Source organism: Trematomus bernacchii, unplaced genomic scaffold (genome assembly GCF_902827165.1).
Source record: "Trematomus bernacchii unplaced genomic scaffold, fTreBer1.1, whole genome shotgun sequence".
NCBI lineage: Eukaryota > Metazoa > Chordata > Actinopteri > Perciformes > Nototheniidae > Trematomus > Trematomus bernacchii.
This window is the reverse complement of record NW_022987792.1, coordinates 1472968-1486761: the sequence shown is the minus strand read 5'-3', so window position 1 is coordinate 1486761 and position 13794 is coordinate 1472968. Positions and strand designations below refer to the sequence as shown.

Here is a 13794-nt window from a genome sequence, read left to right as displayed (position 1 = left end):
TAGTGGAGTAGAAGTACAAAGTAGAAACAATTTTACAAGTATCTCAACATTTTCCTTAAGCAAAATACTTGAGTAAATGCACTTAGTTACTTTACACCTATGCTATTACATGGTTAGCTTATGTTATACTGCTGCCTAGTGGTAACAGATGCATTGTAGCCTATAAATAAACACCTATCATTACAGTAATGTGTTGGTGAAAAGTAACTCAAAAGTAATATAAAAGTAGTGTAACTCATTACATTTCAGAGAAAGTAATAGTGTAATGTAACGTATTACTTATAAAAGACATTAACAAATAATATGTACTGTATTACATTTTGGAAGTATCTTGCAACACTGCTGCTAAGTACTCTGCTAACCTCTGGTTGCAGCTGGATGCAGTCTGCTGGGACGGTTTTGAATTGACTCCCTTCTTCTTCTGGATCCACTCCGTGTTTTACGGTAGCCTCTGTGTGTTTCAGGCAGCTGTATGCAGTCTGCTGGGACAGATTCCCTTCTTCTTCCTCTGGATCCACTCCGGGTTTTGCGGCAGCCTCTGTGTGTTTCTGGCAGCAGCGCAGCGTGAAAGCAGTGGGAAGCAGAAACACTATGGCTGCCACTCTGTCTCTCACTCAGGTAACACTGTCTTACAACTCTAATATAACGACAGCTAACGGCGTGTGTACTCCATGTCTTCTGCCGGGGGTACATTTGAACATTGTTATATGACTAGGCGAGCCGAAAGGCGATATTAACTCGCCCGTTGTCTCTTTTTTTGGAAGTTTAGTGTTGCTGTGACTGGGAAAAGTTTCTGCCTAATCTCTGTGGGGACTGCGTAAGGGCGTAGCTAGCTAGTTAGCATGCTAGCTAACTAACCGCCAGTTAGTGTCCAGTGGTGGACTGTTTTACAGCCGCTTTTATCATACTTTAGATAAGCCGTGTAACGTTACTTGTCTTCGTTTCGGTTTGCTGTGTATTTCTATTCTCGTTTTGTGTTGCTTCGTTTTGCTGCAGGCTAGTTGGTCCCGGCTAAACAGATGTTAGTACGGGATACTCATGTGTTGTGGCTGTACTGTCATTTCTCTGGCCAGTAACGCCTCTGCTAACACTGTTTACCGCTAAAAATACACTCGTTATTTCTCATAGATTACGTTCAGGGTTCCCATGCTATTTGTGTAGCTTGCTATGTGTTACAACCATGGTTATTGCTAATATTAGAAGTACATTTAATATGCTATTCCTTGCTCACTTAATGTAAATAATATCCTACTTTTAAATTTGGTTAGCTGTAATTGGCCCTTCATAGTGTATATTTGACAGATTGTCTACAAATTTGTATCTTTTACTGTCAAAATGTATATATTTTACTTTTTAGTTCTGTTTTTAATGTTCTATTTTGAGATGTTTTTATGTTCTACTCTTCTTAATTATCACATTATGTACAATGCCTTGTTTACTTGCTGCTGTGTAGAAAACATTTCCCAAATTGGGATCTAATCAAATGTATACATGTTCACTGTTTTCCCTTGGACCTTTCTTTAGTGATTAACTGTCAGCTGCTGTTGTTGTCTTCTATAATGTTAACAGAAAACACAACATACATTTGTTTTACAAGAAGTAAAAGAGGAAGTGAATTTGTGAAACCACCAGTCAGCACTGCTGTCTCTAAATGTCAGTGTGTTGTTAGCCAGTTTAAGTATAGTTATGTGTGTTTGTTTGCAGTGAAAATAGGTTATTTAGCAGGTAGCAGACAGGTCCAATAATTAGGTTACAGTACTTGTTACCTGAGACAGTGTTGATCTGTCAACAGAGAGGAGCTGTGTGCCAGCAGCAGCTCTGACATTATCTCTCAGGAGTTCAAAAACCTGGCTGGTATCTCTGTGTTGTAACACTTTGTTGGGATTACATGTTACACATTCATGTGTTCTCAACCCATAAGTGAATGTGATATTTCTTGAACAAGCTAGACTGGTGGTGGTGTGCCATTTATTCTTTTACAAAAATACTTACACAATGAGAATTTTGAAAAATAATCATCAATAATTTGGTTATAACGATTGGATGGGTGAAAGCAAATAATAGAATGGCTAGAACAGAAAAAAGCAATCCTTTCTTCGTCCTATAGCGGGGACATTTTTGTTGTTACAGCAAAAGGGACTGCAGATAAATACAAGATGAAATAAATAAATTAGTACACATTGAAGGTAGAAAAAAAGATAAGCAGTCGGTACTGAAATAGCAGGCACATACCAGTAATACATAGAAAGAGTATGTATTGCACAGTGTTATTTTACAACAGTGTTGTTACAGTATCAAGTAGTGGAACTAAAAATAGCAGCCTTTTAATAGCATTGTAGAATAGTATAAATTGCTTTCTAGTAAATACAGAATATGAACAGCCTTCAAAACCAGGAAAAGACAAACCCTATGACATTACAATATCAGAAATCTCAACACAGTTTAAATAATAATTTCCCAGTGTCAATAATTTATCTAAATATTGTGTAAATACTACATATTGTGTGAACATCTGCACTATCTTCCCATCTGCTGCCTATGTATGGGCTGGCTCGGCATATGATTGAGGAGTGTTTTTGCAACGCTCATTTAAAGAGTCACCAGTACAATGACGACACTGTTACAGCCGCCAACAGTTCCAGGCACACGATTGTCTCTCACAGAAAAATAAGTTGCATTGGCCAGAGAAAGATAAGTGTGTGTGTGTTTGCTCGTGTGTGTGTGTGTGTGTGTAGAAGGTTATCTCGTTGTATATTGGCAGTTGACAAAGCTGACAGATTACTAATGCTGATTACAAGCTGTATTTTTGCGTGAGTCTTCTTCTGGGCCTTAGCTCTGTCTTTGCGACACCCTTGTTTTACATGATGGAAAGATTTCACATGCTAATTTGTTTCTCTGTGATGCAACAAGAGCTTTAAAGCGCTGGTTGAAATGGCCACTCCTCTGTTGAATCACAACTCGGACAACTACCGTTCACTAGTTTCCCCCTTTGCTGCACCTGTCGATTTAAAAGCAAAACAACCGATTGTCAGTTTGAGCTATATGGAGAAGGAACTGCTGATTCCTTTCCTGTTCAGCACAGCAGTGGATGTATGAACACCGGAAAGGGGGGTGTTTAGAGAGGATATGACAGAAGGCAACATTAGCTGTTGTGTGTGTGGAGTGACGCCCTGTTGTTAAAGTGTCTAACGCTGACCATCAGTAGCCTCTTGAAATGTAGACGATATCTTGAAGTCATTACTCTCTCTGCTCGCAATTTAGCTTCTGTGTCTTGGTGACTCATAGATGTTTAATGTATGGTGTAAGACACTTAATGTGCTCATCTTGGCCAAAGGAATCGTGAGTGGTATTATGTAGCTAGTGCGGAGACGATTCATTGATTGAGAACATTATTTGAAGACAGCTTTGACAATCGACTAACCGGTAAAACATTTACCAGTTAAATGTATCTGGGATGGGCAGAGTTTGTTATCTACGGCGCTGGAAACTGGTGACCTTTTTCTCAACTTTCTTGTGTTTCAGTTCAAGATCAGTTGGTTTATCTCCAAAAAAGAATAGACTTATTATTAAAAAAAGGCAAAATGATTACAGCCCGAATCTGAGAATATAGGGCTGGAGTTTTGATAGCTTTCATAATCAATTCATTTTATATATAATGTTCTCCTTAAGTCTTCTGGACTATAAAATGTCTTGTTTTGTTAAAATATTCAGTTTTAATATATATAAACCGGAGAAATCAAGAAAATCCACATATTTGAGGTGCCGAAAACAGCTTTTTCTGCTATTTTACAACGAACAATTCACTCACAACAATACATTTGTTATCAAAATACTTGTGTTATTCTGTCGATCAACATTGAGTTGATATGATTAATCGTTGCAGCTCTAGTAACACATTATCCTGTCTGGTGTTCTTTCAATGCTTCATCCTACCTGAAGGTTAGCCTCTCTAATCATCGTGCAAACTGTTGTATTTCTGTGTCTTCTGTCATTGTAAAAGTTACAAGTCTTATTCTCTGGCTCAGTAAAGTCAGTGTTCATTTCTCCTTGCCAGATGTTTTGGGTCATTGACAAATAATACAGCTGTTTTACACATGATGAAACGCTGAGTTATGAACATATTGGTTAAAGCCTGTGTGTCTGCGGCCGCCATCTGTAACAGATCAGGCTTTTACTTTTTCCTGACAGCTGCATTGGTTCGGAAAGGAACTCGCTTTCTGAACCCAGCGAACATTTGTTGATCTTTTGAGTTTACAAACTGCAGAACTGAGAAAGCATAATAAAGAACAAGTTTATTCTCTTAAGGACTATTTTAAAGGTTCATTATTTTAAGGGTTGGAGAAATGTTTGAATCATTCTGTAAACTCACATGTTGTATTTTACCCTTTCTTTACAGCTTTCCACTGGAAATCCCATCTATGACAAATACTATCGACAGGTAAGCAAATGTATCTTCCCGAGATAAAAACGTATGGTTTATTTATGATTGCGATTGTTACGTTCCCTCCTGGACTAGGGGGATTGAGAGCACCTGAGGGAGAGGCTGTACCTGGAGGGAAACAATCAGGGGGAGAGGGAGAGAGACACACAGGCGTGTGGTGCAGTGGGTTGTGCGTTGGTGTTGGGATCAGGGGGTCACAGGTTCAAACCCCACTGCAGTCAGCATGTCGTTGTGTCCCTGAGACACTTCACCCCAAATTGCTCCTGTGGGGATTGCTCACAGTATTGAGTATGTAAGTCGCTTTGGATAAAAGCGTCTAACAAGTAACATGTAATATAATATAACACACACACACACGGCACGTAACAGCGATGTTGTCTTTTATACTATTGTATGTCTTTCACATACTTAATATCTTATTTAGGATCCCCATTAGTTATTATCCTAGTCTTAACTATTCCTCCTTGAGTCTATATAAAAGATAAGACAAGAAAAATCTGCATCATGTACACATTATTTGTATTGTGTACCTACATTACCTGAGCTAGCACCTCAAATATAATCAACCTTCCCATACATAATATTATTTGTAGCCTAAAAACTGATTTTTATTTTCTTCGTTCACATAAATTAGATTATATATACTTTATTGATTCCAAATTGGATAAAGGTTTTGAACAACCATTTGTAAACAAGGCAGTGCACATACATCTGAGCTGTTGAGTTAATACAATATAAAATAAAACAGTATATATTTAAAGAATATCTATAGTATTCACAATACAAAATATACAGAAAAAGTAACAATACTCTTTACTAGCTCAAACTACTACTTAAAATATATTTATATATATATATATATATATTATTACATGTCACTTGTTAGACGCTTTTATTCAAAGCGACTTACATACTCAATCCTGTGGACAATCCCCACAGGAGCAATTTGGGGTGAAGTGTCTCAGGGACACAACGACATGCTGACTGCAGTGGGACTCGAACTTGCCCCCTGATTCGAAGTTCAGCGCACTATCCACTCCCAATATATAAACAAAGGATACTATATACGTTATACAAGTTAGCTTTGGTTAAAAGTGTGGACAATAAATAATAGGCAGACAGTGACTACATTGCTATATCATCATTTTAAGATAACGTAACTGGCTCGAGTTAGAAAATAAACAATTGTGGGAGAAATAATTGTATTGAAATAATGTTATTTGTAATTTTGGTGCACTGAGCCTAAAAAGCTGAGCTAGCTAGAGCAGCTTAAATGAAATGTGGTGTAGCAGTGAGCAGAGATCTCTGTTCGCTCATATCAGCTTCTGTGTCCACTACAGAAGAGTCTCAATGAATTAATAATGTTTCCGTTTGCTCGGCATGTCGGGGGAGCTCCCTTTGAGCCTCATGAAAGACTTTCAACAGATCCAATAGCAAGCTAATAGACAGCTGAGAAAAAAGCTCGGGTTTATTATCAGTATTGATTCAAGAGACTCAGAGACTCCTCCGTCCAACAGAGCAAACCCCACAGTTTTCACTTGTTCTTTATTTGCCTCTCTCTTTCTCATATTCAAACATGTTTTCAGCGTTGTAGTCTGAAGCTATCGGCTAATATGATATTCTGTTTGTTTCTCAGCTGCAGAGATGTGTTACTGGTGTTTTTCAGATGTCATAAAACATTTTTCAAACCAAGGAACCCTCAGCTGAAAGAGACACAAAGCAGGGACCTATGTATACAATTTAATAGCATACCGGACGTTCAATAACACATAGGTTGGCCAAGAGTGTCATGTATAAAAAAACCTTTCTATGAGGCATACAATGCACAAATATTAATATAATATGCACTATTTGCTGTACCATGTAAGGGATTTAGCATTGGTTTGCTTGCTAATGGTATTACCAAGCCCCCAGGAAGTGCGCCGGACTCTGATGAAAATATTCGTTGTGTCCAAACGGCGGTACTACAATTTCCGTATCAGTCCGTGACGTCACCCGGCCCAGAAAGACTTTTCACCATTGACTAACATGGGGAAAGAGACGTCTGTGAATCAGCGGATACTTTTTTAAAACTAAATAAACTACCCAGTATGAACTATTTTATAGCCCTTATTAGAATCATTCGGTCCTTAAAGTTGTAAAATTCACTAAAAGCCGAATCTAGATTTATTTTCTGTCTCCATTCATTCTACTGAGCTGAGAGTGGGAGCTTGGGGGGCGGGGCTTAAGGGGCGCATGCTCTGAGCGCACATACGGGTTCTTCTCATGGATGTATAATAAGAACTGGATACAGCGTGGGAGGCGGGGTCTCGTTCTTTCCTAACCGGCTCGAGATACACTTTTTGTTATATTCCATGGAATGCTCTTAACATCCCGATAGCAATGAATATCTTAAGTGCTTTGACAAAAAATCCATAAAAAAATATCATCTGTGGAAGCCGTAATACTGTAAAAAGCACGACCAATCATTTTAGCCGGCCCGGCTAAAGTAACTGGATGGCCTACCTGCCTGTCAGCCTTCCATCTGTGCACAAACTTATCTCGTGCCCTCATTGGTCATGTGCGCGTTCGTGTGTGTTGGAGGAGGGGCTCTGTAAGGAAGTGGCAGATTTTCTCCGGTTGTGTATTTTCAAATTCTAGCGATCTCGAGCCGGTTTCTCAAACTTACCTACCCTACCTTTAAAGTAAATGTCAAATATAAGGTAGAATTAAATAAAAATTGAATAATAATATTTATATAAACACAAGAAATTATTGAACTGTATTTTGCGTTTTTAGACTTATTTAACATTTAAGAAACTCTTTCAAAACATTATTAAATATAAGGACGACCTGTTGAAGATCCACGGTAAATAAACGACAAGTTACTGTGTTTGCAATTTTATTTATTTGTCCTTTTTTTTGCGTACAGGTTGATCCGACTGGCAGTGGGCGGGTGGCGGCCGCTGATGCCGCTCTCTTCCTGAAGAGGTCGGGTTTGGCAGACTTGGTCCTGGGGAAGGTGAGCAAAGACTCTCAGAGCAAAGACTCTCAGAGCAACACCATTAGTCTCTATTGTCTCTGCTGTTTATATTCAAACCGTTTATTGTATATCAGGGGTGTCCAAACTACGGCCCGGTGCCCAAATGTGGCGCACGCTCGTGAACTGTTAGCGCCGGAACCTCGCAAAAGGGTAACTGCGGATTTGGGCATAAGATGAGGTTTGAGTCTGCGTGATCTGCGTGTAGGGAGGGGCAGCAGCCATATCATTAGCTATAGAACTAGCTAGATCTGATGGATTTGGACATAAACGCGAGTGAAGTATAACCGGACGCGAGAGAGAGAGAGATCAGCACCTGCAGCTCTGCCCGCTGTGAGGGGCCGGTGAGCGGAGCAAAACACACCTTTAGACCTAACACATTTAGCTATGGCACTGTCGTATACATTGAATTATTCCATTTGATAATATGTAATCAACTTAGGCACCCCTCCCAAAACAAAAGAAAGAAATTACAATAAAAATATTCATAACTCATATTCGAAAACCTGAATAATTTTGAATATTCAATTAATTGTGTGTGTGTGTGTGTGTGTGTGTGTGTGTGTGTGTGTGTGTGTGTGTGTGTGTGTGTGTGTGTGTGTGTGTGTGTGTGTGTGTGTGTGTGTGTGTGTGTGTGTGTGTGTGTGTGTGTGTGTGTGTGTGTGTGTGTGTGTGTGTGTGTGTGTGTGTGTGTGTGTGTGTGTGTGTGTGTGTGTGTGTGTGTGTGTGTGTGTGTGTGTGTGTGTGTGTGTGTGTGTGTGTGTGTGTGTGTGTGTGTGTGTGTGTGTGTGTGTGTGTGTGTGTGTGTGTGTGTGTGCATGCACACATGCACCACTGTACAGAACAAATTGTATGTTGCAGATTATTATAACAACATATTTTCATTATCACAGCAGCTTAAGAGCTCGTTTTCTCCGTCGTGCAGCGTGAGGTTGTGTTTTGTAAACGCAGACACTTTTAGGTTATTCACTTTTTTTTTGTGTGTGTATATAGATCTGGGATTTGGCAGACTCTGAACGTAAAGGTGCTCTAAACAAACAGGTAAATAGTTGCATCATAATGGATTTGTTTGTTTTATATACGTCGGTTGAGTTTCATTAATACATTGACGTCACGTTTTGTACACCTGTTCCTCCCAGCAATTCTTCATAGCGCTGCGGTTGGTTGCCTGTGCTCAAAATGGCCTGGAGGTGGCGCTCAAGAGCCTTCATTTGGCCGTTCCTCCACCTAAATTTGTAAGTCTACTGCTGCACACAACAAACATAATCATTTATTTTTCAACTTTACTTTATGATGACATATTTTGTATTAAATTAACAATTGTCCCATCACCCAAACATGAGCTCCTTTGTCTGTCTGAGCACATGTTTGTTTCCTGTCTGTTTTAACCTGACCTACACCACATTTTGTTTGTGGAATAAAAATGGTTTATTGAATTTATTTAAAATGTAATTGAAGTCTAACTGAGTTTTGTTTATCTCCAGCACGACACAAGCAGTCCGCAGTTAGCAGGAGGATCAGCCGGTGACCTTCACTGGGTCGTCAAGGTGAGGCAGCATTACCTTTACTATCTTATTGTTTTAAAGGGGACCTATCATGCAAAATGCACTTTTTGATGTCTTTTATACATAAATATGTGTCCCCGGTGTGTCGGGGAACTCACGCAGCGTCAGAAAATAAAACCCTTTCTCTTTTCCTCCGTACCCAAATCTCTAAAAACGGAGCTGATCCAGATTTGCGTCCGATATGACGTAATATCTGAAATGTGGACCCACGGGCCTATCAGAAACGTTGCTATCAGAAACAACGCCCGACTGTTTTGGACGTAATATGGTCGGTGTTTACATTAGCATCGCTAACACTCAGAGCTAACCTGTACTGGAGAGCATGTGTGTGAAGAAGCAGGAAATAAAAAGGAACTCACCTTGTGGTATAACCGGCAAGAGAGAAAGCCTTTGAGCTCCATACTGTTTCAGAAAGAATCCTTGATAATCCATGATATGGCGTTTCATCACCTTAGTATCTGCCGGTAGAATCTCCCGCATGAGCTTTTTTTTTAAGCTTTATACATAAAATCAGCACTTTTGAAACAGGAAGTGAAATAGAGGGATATGAGGCATGGCTAGAATGGGTGATCTGTTTGGTATTTTGAGCAAAACACTTAATCGACATGTTTTTTATATATTTTTATATATCTGAGACCTATGCTATTGTCTAAAAATAGCATGATAGGTGACCTTTAATTAAGATGGAAAAACTGCTGCTAAACTTTAATGTACGTTTTAATTACTGACGATTTTTATTCCATATTTTATTCCTTTTTATTCCATTCCATTGCAATGTAAATACTGAGATATTTGACTATATTTTTTATTATTTTTAATATGTTTCTAGTTCTCTATCTGTGTTTTTAATTCTTGTTTTACTTTTATGTATGCACCATGATATCAAGTCAAATTCCTCGTACGTGTGAACCTACCTGAGGATGAACCCGATTCTGATTTAAAGGGGACCTATCATGCAAAATGCACTTTTTGATGTATTTGCGATTCTCTAACAGGGCTACAAAAGAGGGGTATGAGCAGTATGAGGCATGGCTACAATGGCTGATCTGTTTGGTATTTTAAGCAAAACACTTCACAGACATGTTTTGTAAAGGTATGGCCCTACAATATATGTTTCCAATATAGCATGATAGGTCCACTTTTAAGCTTTTTATTTCTGAATTGTCTCTTTGCTTAAAAAGATCTGCACGCAGTCATCTGAGCAATGAATACACATTGATCAACTAAATACGTTTAATCAAAAAGCTATTTAAAGAAACGTCAGAATATATAATAAATAGCTATATTGCACTCAACAAAAGATGGCAGCCTTTCCTTGTTCCTTAGGGAGAAAGATCATCTGTAAACTTGCATAAATAACAAATATATTGTATAGGTTCGGCTCAGTAACATACCATGATGAATAAATGGTATGCCTTTGTGAGCAGAGGCATCAGCCGATTTCTTTCAAAATGTAATTCATCATTCCATTTTTTTATTTTTTGTTTCTGCCCCATGTTTTGAACCCTCCTTCTCTAATCATTTTTCATCTGGTTTTTCTCTCCAGCCTGAGGAGAAGATGAAGTTTGACGCCATCTTTGAAAGTCTGGGTCCATCAGGAGGGATTTTAACGGGAGACAAAGTCAAACCCGTCCTGCTCAACTCCAAACTGCCAGTGGACATCCTGGGCCGGGTACGGTCCTCAAACTGGACTTTCTTTTACAATCTATAGACAGAGGAAAGTGACAAAGCTAAAAAAAAGAAAAGCCCTATGCTTTAAAAAAGAAAAACCGGAAGTGAATTGAGGCAGGTGGTTTTCAAAAAAAGCTTGAACTAGCTCATTTAAACATTCAGAAAATGAAAAAAAAGTGGAAGTGAGATTAGGTTTTGAGTCAGTGCTTACAAGGGCACATGTTGTTATGTAACGTAATGCTTTTTGTGTGTGTGTGTGTGTGTGTGTGTGTGTGTGTGTGTGTGTGTGTGTGTGTGTGTGTGTGTGTGTGTGTGTGTGTGTGTGTGTGTGTGTGTGTGTGTGTGTGTGTGTGTGTGTGTGTGTGTGTGTGTGTGTGTGTGTGTGTGTGTGTGTGTGTGTGTGTGTGTGTGTGTGTGTGTGTGTGTGTGTGTGTGTGTGTGTGTGTGTGTGTGTGTGTGTGTGTGTGTGTGTGTGTGTGTGTGTGTGTGTGTGTGTGTGTGTGTGTGTGTGTGTGTGTGTGTGTGTGTGTGTGTGTGTGTGTAACAGGTGTGGGAGCTCAGTGACATCGACAGAGACGGCATGTTGGACAGAGATGAATTTTCTGTGGTAAGAAATTAGTTGAATATCAAATCAGTCACTTAGTTTCAGTGTACGCTGTTTCTTAAAGGTGGGGTAGGTAATTCACTTCAGATACACTTTTTGTTATATTCCATGGAATGCTCTTAACATCCCGATAGCAATGAATAAATTAAATGCTTTGATAGTAAATACATAAAAAAATGTCATCTGTGGAAGCCGTAGTACTGTAAAAAGCACGACCAATCATCTGAGCCGGCCCGGCTAAAATAACTGGATGGCCTACCTGCCTGTCAGCCTTCCATCTGTGCACAAACTTATCTCGTGCCCTCATTGGTCATGTGTGCGTTCGTGTGTGTTGGAGGAGGGGCTCTGTAAGGAAGTCTGAAGGAAGGGGCAGATTTTTTCCGGCTGCATACTTTCAAATTCTAGCGCACTCGAGCTGCTTTCTCCATTCTTACCTACCCTACCTTTAACTGATATTAAATATTCTGATCATAAATGGAGATATTGTGATACACGGTCACAACGTCTCAATTGATAAGAACAAGCTCATACTAATTTAAGTTTCTCAAAACATCTGATGGGGAATATTTTGAGGGGATTATAAATGTAAGATTTTGTTTTTGTTTTTGGGTCACACTTAACATCACTACTCAGTTTAATGCGGTTAACAAATGATGTGTATATTGTACATATCTATATATTTTTTCTCTGACTCCACTTTAAATTGTTATGTTCATTTGGCTTTTTTGTTCTTAATTTATTGAGAAAATACTCAGTATTTTTCTTTATTTTTCAAGTATTTAATTCACACAGAAATACAAAAACCGTGTTGTTTAATTGATATTATCTAATTATGCTTTCCAGAAATATGATGATAGATTTTGGGCACACATGTATTAATAGTGTGTGCAGAAATACTTAGATATTTTACCACTTTGTTACAAGTATAAGTCCTGAATTCAAAATGTAACATTAATAAAAGTTCATAAAAGTATGAAAATATACTTAAAGTACCAAAGCTAAAAGTGCTTATTATTCAGAAATAAGATATATTATATGACTAGATTATACTAAGTAATCCATTAATGTGTATATAATTTTAATTGTGCAAGTTGAGCTAACTTTAATTACTATTTATACTGCCAACTATTGGTTGAAGTGTAATTTAGCATTGATTGAAAAACACTCAAGTAACATAAAAGTAACTCAAGTAAATGTATTTTGTAGTTACAGTCAACCAGTGATTATGTGTATGATCTTTTAAGAATAAAAACATTCTGTAGCCCTGATTGAAACAAGTAAGACATATTAAACCAGTGTGATTAAGGCTGTTATAACCACAGGATGATTTTATTGGTAATTGCGGTTCCTAATTGATTTTTGTTGCCCTTTCCCAGGCCATGTATCTGGTGTACAGAGCCCTGGAGGGTGAGCCTGTTCCCATGTCCCTTCCACCCCCCCTGGTTCCTCCCTCCAAGAGGAAAAAGCCCTCTGTGCCCCCCGTGATGCCCCTGTTACCCTCGCCCCCCTCCGTCAAAGACAGTCGCTCCGCCCACGCAGCCTCTAAGGCCCTGCCCCCGCCCCCAAGACCCGCCCCAGCTCCCGCCCCAGCTCCTGCCCCAGCTGCCGCCCCAGCTCCCGTCCCAGCTCCCGTCCCAACTCCCGTCCCAACACCAGCCGCCTCCCCTGTGAGTATCAGACCCGACTCTCCTCTGCATGCACCGCCTCAAACACTGCCTCTTAGCTGCAGAAACACACATTCATAATGATTTCAAACTGCTTAGCTCACTGTGCTTTTAAGAAAAAGATCAAGAAGAGGGATAGTGTGAAGGTAAGTCCTGAGTTAGGGGTTATGTCGTAGGTTGTTCTTGTATTTGTATTGTTTTATAAGCGTACTGTTCGATGTATCATAGGTCCAATTTTGTGTCACTTTATAATAGTATACATTAAATGTTTTTAGCTTGTATTGTCAAATGATACTTCTACTGTCTGTTATGTGGGATTGCACCATTGGGAATGCTTGGAATTTCGCTGTAATCTGTGTCGTGACAATAAAGGAATCTAATCTAATCAAATCTGGAGGTGCTGATTCAAAGTGTGTTTTGTTGCCTGTGCAGTGGGTGGTGTCGACAGCAGAAAAAGCTAAGTACGATGAGCTGTTCAGCAAAACAGACGGGGACATGGACGGCCTCGTGTCGGGACCTGAAGTCAGAGATATCTTCCTCAAAACCGGGCTTCCCTCCGCCACACTCGCACGGATCTGGTAAGTAGGAACGGCAGAACTTGTATTTAGCTCTTTGGCAGCAAATAAGGCTTTTTCTGACGACCGAAGACACTTAAAAAGCCATAACGGTTTGTACAGATAGGTTGTTGTATGTAAAGAAAAGCCGTATGTTGGGGAATCTTTCTCGAAAAGTTTCACATCTGGTCCATCCTTAAAGGTGGGGTAGGTAAGTTTGAGAAACCGGCTCGAGATACACTTTTTGTTATATTCCATGGAATGCTCTTAACATCC

At 39.3% G+C, this 13794-nt stretch overlaps 1 protein-coding gene across 6 annotated transcripts in view; it reads left to right on the top strand.

Annotated features, from left to right (window-relative positions):
* The first annotated feature begins 535 nt into the window (after positions 1–535).
* Positions 536–13794, top strand: part of eps15 (epidermal growth factor receptor pathway substrate 15) — a 49254-nt gene continuing 35995 nt past the window's right edge. For all 6 annotated transcript variants that reach the window (XM_034149699.1, XM_034149698.1, XM_034149697.1 and 3 more), the window contains exons 1-10: positions 536–618; positions 4397–4438; positions 7353–7442; positions 8454–8501; positions 8600–8695; positions 8945–9007; positions 10572–10697; positions 11244–11303; positions 12677–12967; positions 13397–13542. In XM_034149699.1, coding sequence (XP_034005590.1) covers positions 592–618; positions 4397–4438; positions 7353–7442; positions 8454–8501; positions 8600–8695; positions 8945–9007; positions 10572–10697; positions 11244–11303; positions 12677–12967; positions 13397–13542 — 989 coding nt within the window. In that variant the 5' untranslated portion in view covers positions 536–591. The remainder of the gene's footprint in view (positions 619–4396; positions 4439–7352; positions 7443–8453; positions 8502–8599; positions 8696–8944; positions 9008–10571; positions 10698–11243; positions 11304–12676; positions 12968–13396; positions 13543–13794) is intronic.